The sequence below is a fragment of the Medicago sativa genome, chromosome 2, assembly GCF_051527215.1.
Source record: "Medicago sativa cultivar Bolivia chromosome 2, Bolivia_mono, whole genome shotgun sequence".
In the NCBI taxonomy this organism is placed as follows: domain Eukaryota; kingdom Viridiplantae; phylum Streptophyta; class Magnoliopsida; order Fabales; family Fabaceae; genus Medicago; species Medicago sativa.
The window spans coordinates 75,535,098-75,548,613 of NC_140750.1; the positions used below are offsets into that span (position 1 = coordinate 75,535,098).

The following is a 13,516-nucleotide window of genomic DNA, read 5'->3' on the forward strand; positions in this document are numbered from 1 at the left end:
TAGAAAGTATTACATTGGAACTTGTGCTGTCAACTCCTCAAAAGCATAAAAAGTGTTATTTTTACTTTAAAATTTCCCTTTTTAGGTTCCTTAACCAGTGCCCCGGGGGCACTGGTTAACAAGACCCTATATAATATAATATACAATTACGAATAGTAAAAATCAAATCTAATCAAGAAAATAGGTAAATCAACTGATTTAAGCTAAAAGAAAAAAAGGTGAAGATCCTAAGTTCAAATCTAGAATGAATGAGTAAATATTAATCTAAAAATTGGTAATATTTGTCAGGGAGATTAGTCACTTTAGTCCTTGAATAAGAAATGAGTCGTCACTTTAGTCCCTGATTGCAGATAAATTGCAAAATAGTCCCTGAATGTATACTCTGTTAGTCAATTTAGTCCCTGAATGCAGATTACGTTAGTCAATTTAGTCCCTGAATGTAGACTCTGTTAGTCATTTTAGTCCCTGAAATTGACTAACAGAGTCTACATTCAGGGACTGTTTTGCAATTTCTCTGCATTCAAGGACTAAAGTGACTACTCCTTTCCCATTCAGGGACTAAAGTGACTAATTCCCATATTTGTCATTAAATAAATGGACTAATGCAATTCAAACCACGTTTAATTCGAACAATATATCAATATGTTATTTTATTTGTAAACTTTCAATTTGGATCTTTTAAAGTGAGTAACATTAAAATTTGTTGCCGTAAAAAACTAACAGTTTTTTATAAGATTTAATTCGAACAATATATCAATATGTTATTTTATTTGTAAACTTTCAACTTGGATCTTTTAAAGTGAGTAACATTAAAATTTGTTGCCGTAAAAAACTAACAGTTTTTTATAAGAGCATGTCTATATAGTGCGAAAAAATCTAAGTGCGGCTTTACACGATAAACGGTGGGTAGTGTTATTATACCATTAAAATAAATAAAAAGTAAAACAAGATCAAAAACAAAATACAATCCAACGGCTTTGCATCATTCGTTGCTATTCGTCGGCAATTATCTCGCACCACTAAGCTTTTTCCTTTTTACAATATACTTATAATATCTACATTTAATTTATTTATAAATACTTGATATTATTCACTTTATAAAGTGAGTTAAAAATCCTAGATATTGGATTATATAGAAGTCGGTCGGAGTTTACGTTCAAGACAAGAGTTATTATCTGATTAGGTTCAACAAAACTTTTCTCTATTTCTCTCCACCATTTTACTTATCTCTACCTCTCTAAACTTTATATCTATTCATCTTTTGGTCATTTTTCTCTCTCTCTCTCTCTATCTCTGTCTAGTTTCACACCATTTTTCCTTGTTGGAGAGGAATGCGTGTTAGAGAGAATTATATATTTCTTTTATTGTCACATTCTTTTTCTTCTATGTATCTATTTAACTTTCATTTATGGCGTGTATTAATAGATATGCGTATGCTACAATGTATTTTTTCTTGCATTAGAAGCAAGTAACAACCCATTAGTGATACTGATAGCACAATGGAAACATATGTTATTTGAGAAAAATGAAGAAGGATCAATGAGGTTGCCATCTGTATTTTTTAGAATGAAAATGAATGAATGATATTTCAAAAGCATTTATTACACAAACTATGATATCTTGCTCTTTCCTTATCACGTAAATAAATTGCGTCGGTGGCAATGGCTTATCATGCAGTCCGTGTTGCATATACGTCCAAAATAAAAATGACATGGCACATTTATGTATGCTAAATATATGAACCAAAAAATAGATGTCAATTTTAATTAATATAACTAGACTTGTAAACTTTAAATCTGACCATTCGAAATGCCATGTGTGTGATGATTCTTACACGTAATAAAAGTGGTTGTTTGGTTTAACTATTAACTGACCTTTCCTGAAAGAAAGTGTCTTGAATTCTAGCTTTATTTTTCATTGCATCCGAACCACAAGTCTCATTAGTATATGTCCATGGAAAAAGCAGAAGCAGAAGCAGAAGCAAATGTTAATTCACTAGTGTTAAATAGACAAACAAAACAACATCTAAGTTTAAAAATAAGTTTGTATCTAAAAAATTGAAAAATAGGGTCATTCACATTAGTGCTTTTCAATTGTATACTAACATCAACTAATATGTAGTTGTTGCAAAAGAGTGATTTCATATAAACCAATACCACTACGTGAAAGCCAAATTTTCATTAAAAAAAAATTGCAAACAAATATCTTATCTTATCTTAATCTTAATCTTAATATATATAAATGTTAGAAAGTTTGCCCTAATTCTAATCCCGCCTTTTTTGGTGGGTCTAAGTAAATTTTATGAAGAAAAAAAAGTTTGCAAGGAATCAAATCAGGTACCATATGCTTACACTTTGCAACTTTATCCACTATGTCACTTCCATTTTTGTTGAAATATTGTTGCTTCCAAAAGTGATATATATGACTAAAACATTTTTTTTAAAGCCCGCCGTAGCGGTTCCTTTTCTCATAACAGATATTTTTTATTATTAGTGGGTTCCTTTATTGATAACAATTCTTTTTCATTATTATTATTAGTGTATGCCGTGTTACGATTTTAAAGTTGCATCTTTAAAATTGTTGATAATTTGACTGATCCAGAAGATAATTTTATCATTAAAAACTTCACTTTTTACTGTAATTTTGCCGGCCTCTTTGTTTTTCTTATATTATATTACTTGAATTTTTTTATTCGGACTTTTTATTTGAAAAATCACTACAGTAGATTATAACATTACTTTGTTTTGGCAAAATAATGACTTTGATTCCATATTCATTTTTGTTGATTTCCATACATTTTTCTAGATGTAAACTAAATGTTGTTAATTTGTTTCTTTGAGATTGTGCATGTCGATTACTCTCAATTGTCACTTAGTTTGATTGTTTATGAGTTTAAATGTAACTCTACAAATAAAAAGAGAGCCAATTTGATATTTTATATATGAAACTCCACAAAACCCGTGCATCGCACGGGTTAGAGTCTAGTTTCATTAAAGCAAAACCATCGCGACTAATGGAATTCAAAGATTTTCAATCTATCATCGAGTTGCAAATATCCTTATGCGTTCGGTAATGTAAACGAATACCATGAGCGTACACCGAATCAAAAAAGAATATTCCAAAGTACTACTATGAGCATACAGACCGCACCAAGTATCATACAATGAGCATATTAGTCGCAAGAAATACTTGGAAACAAAACATATTCAACACAAGTATAACATAATGCGAGAAAAATTAAAGCATGAAGGTATTGTGCAAATTAAATGCGAACCACGAAGATTTGCACGTTGTCTTGGCATCTACACCCAGTCAAAATACAAAAGATTCAAAACAAAACGCAAATGATTATGTAGCCCTTTAGGCCTGGTCATTGTAGGGTTCACCTTCACTCTTGGCATCATCTCCTACAAGCTGGCCATCTTTCACTTCCTTTAGAAAGCCAATACCCCTGATATCCAACCCAACATCAGGATTCTTAAACTTGATCTGGGGGACAACATTCTTGAAGGTATGCCTAACATGCATATAAAAGTCATTTTGAACTTCTATGATTTTACCTATCAGCTGAACACGATCAAGATCTCTGAAATCCACCGGCTCATTGGCCTCACAAGCATCTTTGTCATTGAGGGTATCTTTTAACATCAACTCCAAGTGGGCCTTTTCCTCCTCGAGAATTTTCTCTCGATTAGCTAGCTCTTCAACACTTTTCTTCTAGTTCTTTAGGTCCTTCTCCTAACCCTCGATCTTTCTGTTCTTTTCACCCAACTCGGTCACGAGACCTGCTTGAATATTGTGATTCCCCTTGTAATCAACATATTCGTTTTCCAGCTTAACAACTTTGGCCTCGAGCATCTCCTTATCCGCTCTTAACCCATTGGCATGAGCTCGGTATTCACTCTCCTGATTGTTAAGGCTTATAGCTACCCCGATCGCCTTAACCAAGCCTATGATACCCTCGATCATAGCGCGACTCCGCCCCACAACTCCCAAGTCGTCCACCACCTGGGATTCTTCAGCAGTTAGTGCCAAAGTGGTGTCAGGCCCAAACTTGTTCGGGCCTGTCCATATAGCCGGAAGGTTGAGCATCGCACCATCAGAGGTCTCAATGACAACATCGTTATTAGTTACCACCATATTACCTTTCTCTGTCTTTAAGCACTTGGGTGGAGGTTGAGCCGGTGGATCATCAAGATCGATGACCCTCCGAGGAGATGAACCAAACTGCTCGCCAGAGACAGTAGGTGATCCCCCCTTAGACGAGGGGGCAATAGCTTCAGCCAAAAGATGACTAACACTAGTGAGGTCCCTCTTCTTTGAGCTAGTGAGTTTGGTTTCGGCCTTTTTGCTCTGCTTAATTTTCTAAAGTTTCTCTTGAAGGTCTGACATCGCACTTGCACACAAGGAAATAACAAATCATTTATAAACAAAATATCACAAGTATAAAAACACAATAAAAGGTTACCTAACAATGCCCCTTGATTCAAAGACTTGACAAGCTCTTTGGTGTTAATATAACAGGGTTTAGTGAGAGGGTTTCCCTTGGAAGCAAATGTTAAATGTTAATTGATTCAATTTTCTAAACAACCACACACAAAAATCTAAAAAAAAAAATTTGTTTTACAAAAATCTAAACAATCATATTAGCCATCCCTAGTAAGAAATAGAAATTTCTTTGTTGACGATATTTTAATTCAATGCTAGGCATGGGATAATCGAAAGAATGAAAAATGTATCCCTCCCATCTTGATTAAAAAAAATCACTTATTTTTTACGGGGATAAATTTGCACTTAATAGAAAATTTAGCTAGATACAACTATCACTTTTATAACATGAAAAAAATTAGTTACGATTATTTCTAAGTAAATTTTCAAAAAATATTACTCATTTATTCCATAATGAGTGTCGCATTTGATTATTAATATTTTAAAAAAAAGACAAAAACCAAACTATCATTAAAAATGATCAATTTCAGTACAAGGTGTGTCTAGAATGACTTTTAACAAAAGGTCAAGATTCTCTAAAATCTTAAATCCTACGTTTTCCGGTATTTCGTTTATTTTAAAGGTTATTTTGGTCACTACAACACTCAAAGTCATTCCCTCCATTCTCTCTCTTAGATTATTTGCACTAAATGTAGGAGCATGTAGTCATATGCGACTGTAGAGGATCATGGTCCCAAAGTGCAAAGTCATTAAATCGAGATAAAACAACAAAAGAAATCAAATCAAGAGGTTGTTTTTTATCAGGTAACTTGACCATTAACATGATTAGAATTACCGCTTTCAGTATGATGTTGTTTTTTATCAGGTAATTTGAATTGCCCGTTGACATAATTCAAAATACTTAATTCGAACTACCCATTATCACAATTTGAATTACAAGTATCAGAAAGAAAAAAAAAAAAAAAAAAGCTATATTTAAGGCACTTTCTCAACATGATACCTTGATTTACCCCAAAAAAAAAATCTCATTTCTTACATGAACATTCTCTATTTTTTGAATTTTGGTGAGTATACTAAATCATAAGCTTAGCCATGAGAAGACCTTAGTTAGAAGATTATACTCATTTGACACGGCAAAACAAAATTTGAATTGCTGATATAAGTCACAATTTTATTTAACACATAATCAAAGCAAAAATCACATGTTGATAATTCATAAAAATAAAATGGACAGAACGACAAGAGTAACCGAGAACATCTAGTTTTAAACTAGGACATTAAGCCCGTCTGAAGATGAATTGCTAAGAGTAATCTCTGATAATGGACTTGGGTCTTCTTTAGAAGGCTCTTTTGGGTCAAATTCGACTTTCTCTTGATTCTCAGCTGATGGTGGACTTGGGTCTTCTTTAGAAGGCTCTTTTGGGTTAGACTCGACTTTCCCTTGACTCTCAGCTGATGGTGGACTTTTATCTTCTTTAGGAGGCTCTTTTGAGTCAGACACCACTTCCTCTTGATTCCATGCAGGGTAAATCCCCAATACTATCTGCAAAATCAGCACCAAATTTTGACAGAAAATAGGTTCACCGGTATAAGAAAAAAATAAAAAAATATATCTAAAAAATCAAATGTATTTCTAAATTTTGGATCAAATGCAATTGAATTTTTAAATTGTTTTGCTTATATTTTATTTCGTAAGGAGTAATTTAAAAATGTACCTGAACAGGGAAAGCTGCCATCAAAATGTCAATAAGTTGACCACCAAATACCCCACCATTTGATGACAAGCTCACATTTAAGTCCCCAAATACTTTGCAATTGCTTTCTTTTTTATGAATTAAATATCCACCAAGCGATATGATCTCAAATCTTCCCTAGCAAAAAAGAAAGAGTCATATTTCACTTATTGTTGGCAAGTATATTACCACATATTTTTAAAAATTAAAATAAACATGTTTTTACGAAAGTAAGCAAACCATAAAATTGTAGGACGAAGTCTTTGTTTTACCATCTACACAAATAGTTGCTTTGGATGTGGTCCCCACTGCCGATAATATGCTTATATTTCCAGAGTGATTATAGGAAAATGTCATAATCTTTTCCAACATTATGACATTTTCCCATAATCTCTCTGGAAATATAAGCATATTATCGGCAGTGGGGACCACATCCAAAGCAACTATTTGTGTAGATGGTAAAACAGAGACTTACGAGGTTAGTCGTCCTACAATTTTATGGTTTGCTTACTTTCGTAAAAACATGTTTATTTTAATTTTTAAAAATATGTGTTAATATACTTGCCAACAATAAGTGAAATATGACTTTTTTTTTTCCAGGGAAGATTTGAAATCATATCGTTTGGTGGATCTTTAATTCATAAAAAAGAAAGTCATTGCAAGGTATTTGGTGGCTTAAATGTGAGCTTGTCATCAAATGATGGGGTATTTTGCGGTCAACTTATTGACATTTTGATGGCTGCTTCTCCCGTTTAGGTACATTTTTAAATTACTCCTTACAAAATAAAATATATGCAAAACAATTTAAAAATTCAATTGCATTTGATCCAAAATTTGGAAATACATTTGATTTTTTAGATATATTTTTTTATTTTTTTCTTATACTGGTGAACCTATTTTCTCTCAAAATTTGGTGTTGATTTTGCAGATAGTATTGGGGAGTTACCCTGCAGGGAATCAAGAGGAAGTGGTGTCTGACTCAAAAGAGCCTCCTAAAGAAGATAAAAGTCCACCATCAGCTGAGAGTCAAGGGAACGTTGAGTCTGACCCAAAAGAGCCTTCTAAAGAAGACCCAAGTCCACCATCAGCTGAGAATCAAGAGAAAGTCAAGTTTGACCCAAAAGAGCCTTCTAAAGAAGACCCAAGTCCATCATCACAGACTACTCTTAGCAATTCATCTTCAGGTGGGCTTAATGTCCTAGTTTAAAACTAGATGTTCTCGGTTACTCTTGTCGGTCTGTCCATTTTATTTTTATGAACTATCAACATGTGATTTTTGCTTTGATTATGTGTTAAATAAAATTGTGACTTATATCAACAATTCAAATTTTGTTTTGCCTTGTCAAATTAGTATAATCTTCTAACTAAGGTCTTCTCATGGCTAAGCTTATGATTTAGTATACTCACCAAAATTCAAAAAATAGAGCATGTTCATGTAAGAAATGAGATTTTTTTTTTTGGGGGTAAATCAAGGTATCATGTTGAGAAAGTCCCTTAAATATAGCTTTTTTTTATTGAATACACTGCTTGATTACATTAATTAATTACTTAAAGTTGCGTCACTTTTTAATTTTTAAATGTTTTTTTATATAATATTTGTGTCAATTTTATCTTTGGATTAAATAAGTTTTTAATTCCTACTAAATTACCAAATTTTATTTTTCGTCCCCGTAAAAAAAAGTGTTACACTGTCTTCCCTATAAAAAAAGTAGTACATTTTTTTTTTGAGGGAAAAAAAAAAGTAGTACATTGTATTTCTTATAAAATGTTCTTGCATGCACATTTAGTCGCTACTATTAAGTTCACACATATTTTTGAATAATTTTTTTGCAGGTATTTTTTGCAGGTATTTTTATAATATTGTACAAAATTCATTCAAAAATATATGAGTTTAAGGATACTTAAACAATTTGCTTGGGACTAAAATTGCATGTGAGAAAATTTTGTAAGAATGATTATGTACCACTTTTTTATGGAACAAAAAAATAAGAGTTTGAAATTTATAGGGTCAAAAAAACGGATTCAACTATTTTATTTGTTATTGGTACCCCATTTAACATCGTTTGCAAATTGATTCGAAATTATGTGAGTTAGATTTTCAATCATGACACTTGCATACATAGAATTTGAAGAAAAGGAAATGAGAATAGAATCAAAATCATATTTAATATCATTAACAAACTGATTCAAAACATGTGATTTAGTTTTAAAAATATTTCCACTTGCACAAATATAATTTGAAGAAAAAGATCACAAAATCATACATATTCAAAACCTACCACAAACATACAACCATACATATTCAACAAAAAATAAATAGAGCATATTCCATAACAAGATAAATTTCATAACATACCATTAGGCACACCAACTTCTTGCAAACTATTAGCTATGTCCTCCTGCTCCATCTTTCAACTGTGAACATTAACATGAAAAACACAGAAGTGTGAACAAACAAAATAAAAGTCTAAATACACACATAAAATATTAAAAAATAATCAATTAGAAAACACATAAAACCCTAAGGCTCGAGACAAGAAAAACACACCATACCTTATCTTAATTTTCAACAAAGAAATCTACAAATGATATCAATACCTATACAAAGATAAAAATCCCTAGTGTTGGTGAACAAAAAGGCAACAAAAAAACACATAGTTACTAATAGGATAAAAAAATAACCCTAAATACAAAAAATCAAATTAATCTTGTTGTAATAAACAAATATACAATATTCTTGTTAAAAAAAAAACCAAATACAATATTATTTCTTCTATTAGTTCTTAAACATGATGAAAGAAGAGTTAGTGAACAAAGCCTAAATAAAATCAATAGTAAATATAGACAGTAAGAATAAACCATAAATAAAATAAAAATTAAAGCATAACATGATCAAATATACTTCTTCTGTAAGTACCTAAACAAACAAAAAGAATAATAGTGTTATTGTGTTAGTAACTTTGTAAGTTGTCCTCGTGAGCTTAGCTCAGTTTGTAGGGACAATGTATAATATATGTAAGGTCCGGGTTCAAACCTCGACCACCACAAAAAAAATAACTTTGTAAGCCAATCTCTAACCAAAAATATTAAATATCTAAATAACTATAATAAATTATGAAAAAAATCTAGAGGTTTCACGAAGCAAAATCATGAGAAAAGATAAATCATGAGAAAACAAGGAAGGGTTTCATAATCAAATAAAAAAATGTAAGAGTTTCATAAATAAAAATCATGAGAAAGGAGAAATTATGAGAAAAATATGGATCTATAACAAAAAAAAAACACAAGAAAATAAACTCGCTATGAAGCAAAATCTTCAATAAAACAACAAAGGTAGAGAGAACTAGAGAGCGAGAATAAGGGTTTCACGAAGTGGATTCAATTAGGTTTCGTTTCGTTGTCAATCAGAAATGGAATATTGGTTTTGAAGTTGGCGGCGGATAGGGTTTCAAGGAATTGAAACTTTGAACGGAAGCATAGAGAGAATGTGTGTTTGATTGAACCTAAAGAGAAATGAACAAATTAATAACAGGGTTTTGTCAGAGAAATATGTTATTGGGCCTTTGTTTTCTTCAATTTGGGCCTTCCGTTTCACTCCAACATCAAACCTTTGTTTTCTTTACCCCTATTCCAATTGTTTTTTATAGAAGGCTATTTGTCAATTACATTTAATTAATTAAAAATATAAATCAAAAGTGAGTCTAAGCTAGCAAAATAGTGCAGGTTTACAAATATTTTTGCCTTTTTTGGGGTTGTTTAATGATGACACTAGGTCACACTATTGTTTTTCAGTCATTTTGATGCCATGATGTGCAAGATAGAGAGTCATTTTCATGATTTACATGCTAGAATGAGTTAAAAGTTGTAAGAAATGTTAAAAGGTCATATGACTATGTAATGGGCAACTTTTGCACAATTTGGAGAAGATTTTGAAAGTTTTAGCTGCTGTACAAATCGTGCTGCGATGGACCTGTATCGTAGCACGTCTGTATGAGCATCCTAATTAGGGTTTTGAAGTCTAGAAAAATCATGGCACATTGGACCTGTATGGTGCCATGATTGGAGATTATGTTGCATGCCACGTGGATTAATGAAGCCATTGTGCCACGACGGAACCGTAATGTGGCACGATGAGGCTGCTACATAAAATTTCTCAATAAAAGCTTGATGCGAATTCAGAAGAAGGGTTCGATTTTTAGACGATTTCAGAGCATAGGAGGCGACCAGAGACCTAGAAACAGCCAGTGGATCTCACACCAACTTATAGTTGGTTCGGATTTATGTATGTCTTATTATTCCTATATTGTTAATTGTCTTAGTTATGAGTAGTCATGTTTTTAGTTGATTAAGCCATGAGATGACTCTGTTGTGAAAATGACTCAAAATTGAGTTTCTGGATGTGCTAATTTGGTGGCCGAATTAGAAAAATTGGTGGCCGATTTTGTTCTGTTTTTTATGGCCTTTGATTCGACATTTTTCGATGGCCGAATGGTGCAATTCGGTGGCCGAATTTGACAGCAGGAAATAAAACAGAAACATATTTTTGGGCCTAGATTTGTTCCAGTTTTTTTAGGATACTTTTACTATAAATATAGACCTTGTATCAGAGCAAACCTTGATAGAGATAGAGATGGATGAAACAAGGGTTTATAAGTCAATAAGAAAACTAGGGTTTGTATAACGTTTGCTCTTGGTAACAAACACTAGGGTTGGGGTTGATTCACCTTGGAAAACACTATTAGGATTGAGTCACTTGGTCACGGGAAGAGATTAGGACTTTGGGTAGAATTAGGCAGGAGACTTATTCTTGTAACCCTTTGATATCTCTTTTGTAAAGTTAGTCATCATTATAGTGGAACGGAGGGCTGCTCTCTCCTCCAGACTAGGTCAGTTTTGGACCGAATTGGGTAAACAAATTTCGTGTGTTATCTCTTTTTTTCTCTCGTTGTTTTCTACTTTTGCTTGTGTTTATAATTGTTCTCACGTTGATATTGATTGCTTGATTATTACTTGCTCCACACATCAAGTATTTTATTGGTGTGATTTTCATCGAATTCACAACAGACTCTATTGTAAGCTGTGATCATGTAGTTTGTTATGAACTCTCTTTGACATCAATGGAATCCTAGTATTATTCAATTTTATTTGTGCTTAATGCCTTTTATATGATTATGTATGACTACTAGCCCTAGCTTCTTAATTATATAAATTGATCTTAGAATTTAATTGACTACTAGTTATAGCTATTAAATTATACCTAATAAATCTGTTTGAGTTAACATATTAAGCTAGAGATAGAAATTGGTGAGTGATGACATAGGGATTAACGGCCTAGTATTACTTCCCACAGTTAGGAATTGATTTAAGAGATTAAGGGATTATAACTTAGGAAAGAGTTTTGACTCAAGAGATTGATCAAAACTATTGTGTTAATTTGCCGTAAAACTAGGTGAACATTGAGAGAGAAGAGAATCAAATTATTCATAGTGAGCAATAGATGATTCGAAGACTTGATCATCTATTTTAATCTAATTTTCAAACCGAATTAATTGCACTTTTTACAAATTTTATGCAATCAAACCATCTGTCTAGGGCAGCCACCCAATTTAATATATCCTTTACACTAATGAAATTGTTGAGTAGAAATTAACAATGGTCCTCGTGGATACGAATTTTATTATTACTTAGATAGTTTTAGTACACTTGCCAAATATCTATCATTTAATGTTTGTATATATATTTGTGAGATAAATGTGTTCATAACAAAAGTGGGTCTAAGTTAACAAAGTGATGCAAACTAACAAATATTTTATAATAAAAGTTACAAAAGTAACTTCAAGTTATTAGTTTTAAATAATAATAATAATAATAATAATAATAAAGATGAGCGATTTTTTTTTCCAAATAAAAAGATGTGTACTTGCTAACTTCGATCGTCAGTAGGGTTCATACCACCCACTCGAAATTCGTCCAATTAGTTTGTGCAACATTTCTTTTTTTTTTGAAGAAGCTAAATTAGTTCACCTATATTGGCACATAGAGAATCGAACCTGAGATCTCAAAGAGGAGCACACTCCCACATCTCAAGCCAATACCACTATGTCAACCCATCAAGAATCTTATAAAGCAATTAATAAATAATTTAGCTTGTAGACTTCGTCAAGTCATCAAGAATCTTGCATGGCCATGCTAAAGTAGCTTTGTGTTAATAGGCAAATTCGTGATAACATTATTGTTGTTCATGGTGTTTTTCTTTCTGCTAACATTAGAAATTTTTTGAAAGGTTGGATGGCTATCAAAATTGGCATTGAAAAGGTGTATAATAGATTGAATTGGAATTTCATTCTCCTATAATGAGGGTGTTGTGGAGACTATTCAGTTAGCTAGAGAGGGACCTAAATTTTTGCATACGCTCTTTACAAATGATGATATCATCCTATTTGTTGGAGCTTCTTGTAAACAAGCTAAGGTAGTTTCAACATAGTTGAAATTTGTGTTATTATTCTTATAGATAAAAGTTAAGTACGAATAATACTAGGATTTTCTTCATCAAAAATGTGCAATGGCAAACCAGAATTCAAATTTGTGATGTGATTGCATGTTATTTTACCTTATTTTTGGCTAATTTTTTATTTAATGAAATATTGTTTTTATTTAAGTTTATTTTGTGTTTTACTATATTTTTTCTTTTGTCTTGAATAAATAGATAATGCAAGAGAGATATGAATTGCTCACCAAACCAAGTCATGAAGCAATGAAAACTTTTTTCAATGGTCAAATAGTGGAAATTCACTCACCTATTTAGCTCCAAAACCGTCACCAAGGAAGCCAAAGATCAAAAGATTTAATGGTGGTGGCTGTTACAACCTACTACTAGATTTAATTTTTGATTTTTCTTTGTAAGATCATGGATGGTAAAGTTGTGAAATTAAAATAAGAAGATCGAAATCCAGAAATTGACAAAATAAAAGGATGAAAATTGTTATTACTTCTTTTATTATATATGATTTCACTTTTTTAAAGTGAAATCTATAATAGAAACAAAACAAAACATTTGAACCATGGATAAAAAAAGTAATATTGGCATTCATACATTTGTAGCATAAAATATCAATAATTGGCCTCTTTTTCATCAAAATCTTTCTACTTTGTCTTTCAAATGATTTTAGTGGAAAACCAACATGAGTTGGTAAAATTGGTTATGGTCCGAGTTCTCAAAGCAAGAGGTCCATGAACATTGTAATCGGAGTAAACTCAACTATTACAAGTTTCATTGGACGTCCATCATTTATATTCACGCTCAAAGTTCAATAATGTAAGATGTAAGAAGATGT

General features: G+C 31.9%; 1 protein-coding gene, 1 long non-coding RNA gene and 1 pseudogene across 2 annotated transcripts; 1 reads left to right on the forward strand and 2 right to left on the reverse strand.

The window, feature by feature from the left end:
- Positions 1–5,706: 5,706 nt before the first annotated feature.
- On the reverse strand, positions 5,707–6,554 carry LOC146950768 (AT-hook motif nuclear-localized protein 6-like). Its single transcript, XM_085746730.1, has 3 exons — positions 6,423–6,554; positions 6,165–6,320; positions 5,707–5,992 (listed from the first exon to the last, which is right to left on the reverse strand). The coding sequence occupies exons 1-3, from the start codon at positions 6,552–6,554 to the stop codon at positions 5,714–5,716; spliced, it is 567 nt and encodes a 188-aa protein (XP_085602856.1). The 3' UTR covers positions 5,707–5,713.
- A 1-nt stretch (position 6,555) lies between these two features.
- LOC146950769 (AT-hook motif nuclear-localized protein 10-like) lies at positions 6,556–7,389 on the forward strand (annotated as a pseudogene).
- Positions 7,390–8,329: 940 nt separating this feature from the next.
- Positions 8,330–8,861, reverse strand: LOC146950770 (uncharacterized). Its single transcript, XR_015027696.1, has 2 exons — positions 8,736–8,861; positions 8,330–8,597 (listed from the first exon to the last, which is right to left on the reverse strand). It is a non-coding gene; the product is annotated as an uncharacterized LOC146950770 (long non-coding RNA).
- Positions 8,862–13,516: the final 4,655 nt, after the last annotated feature.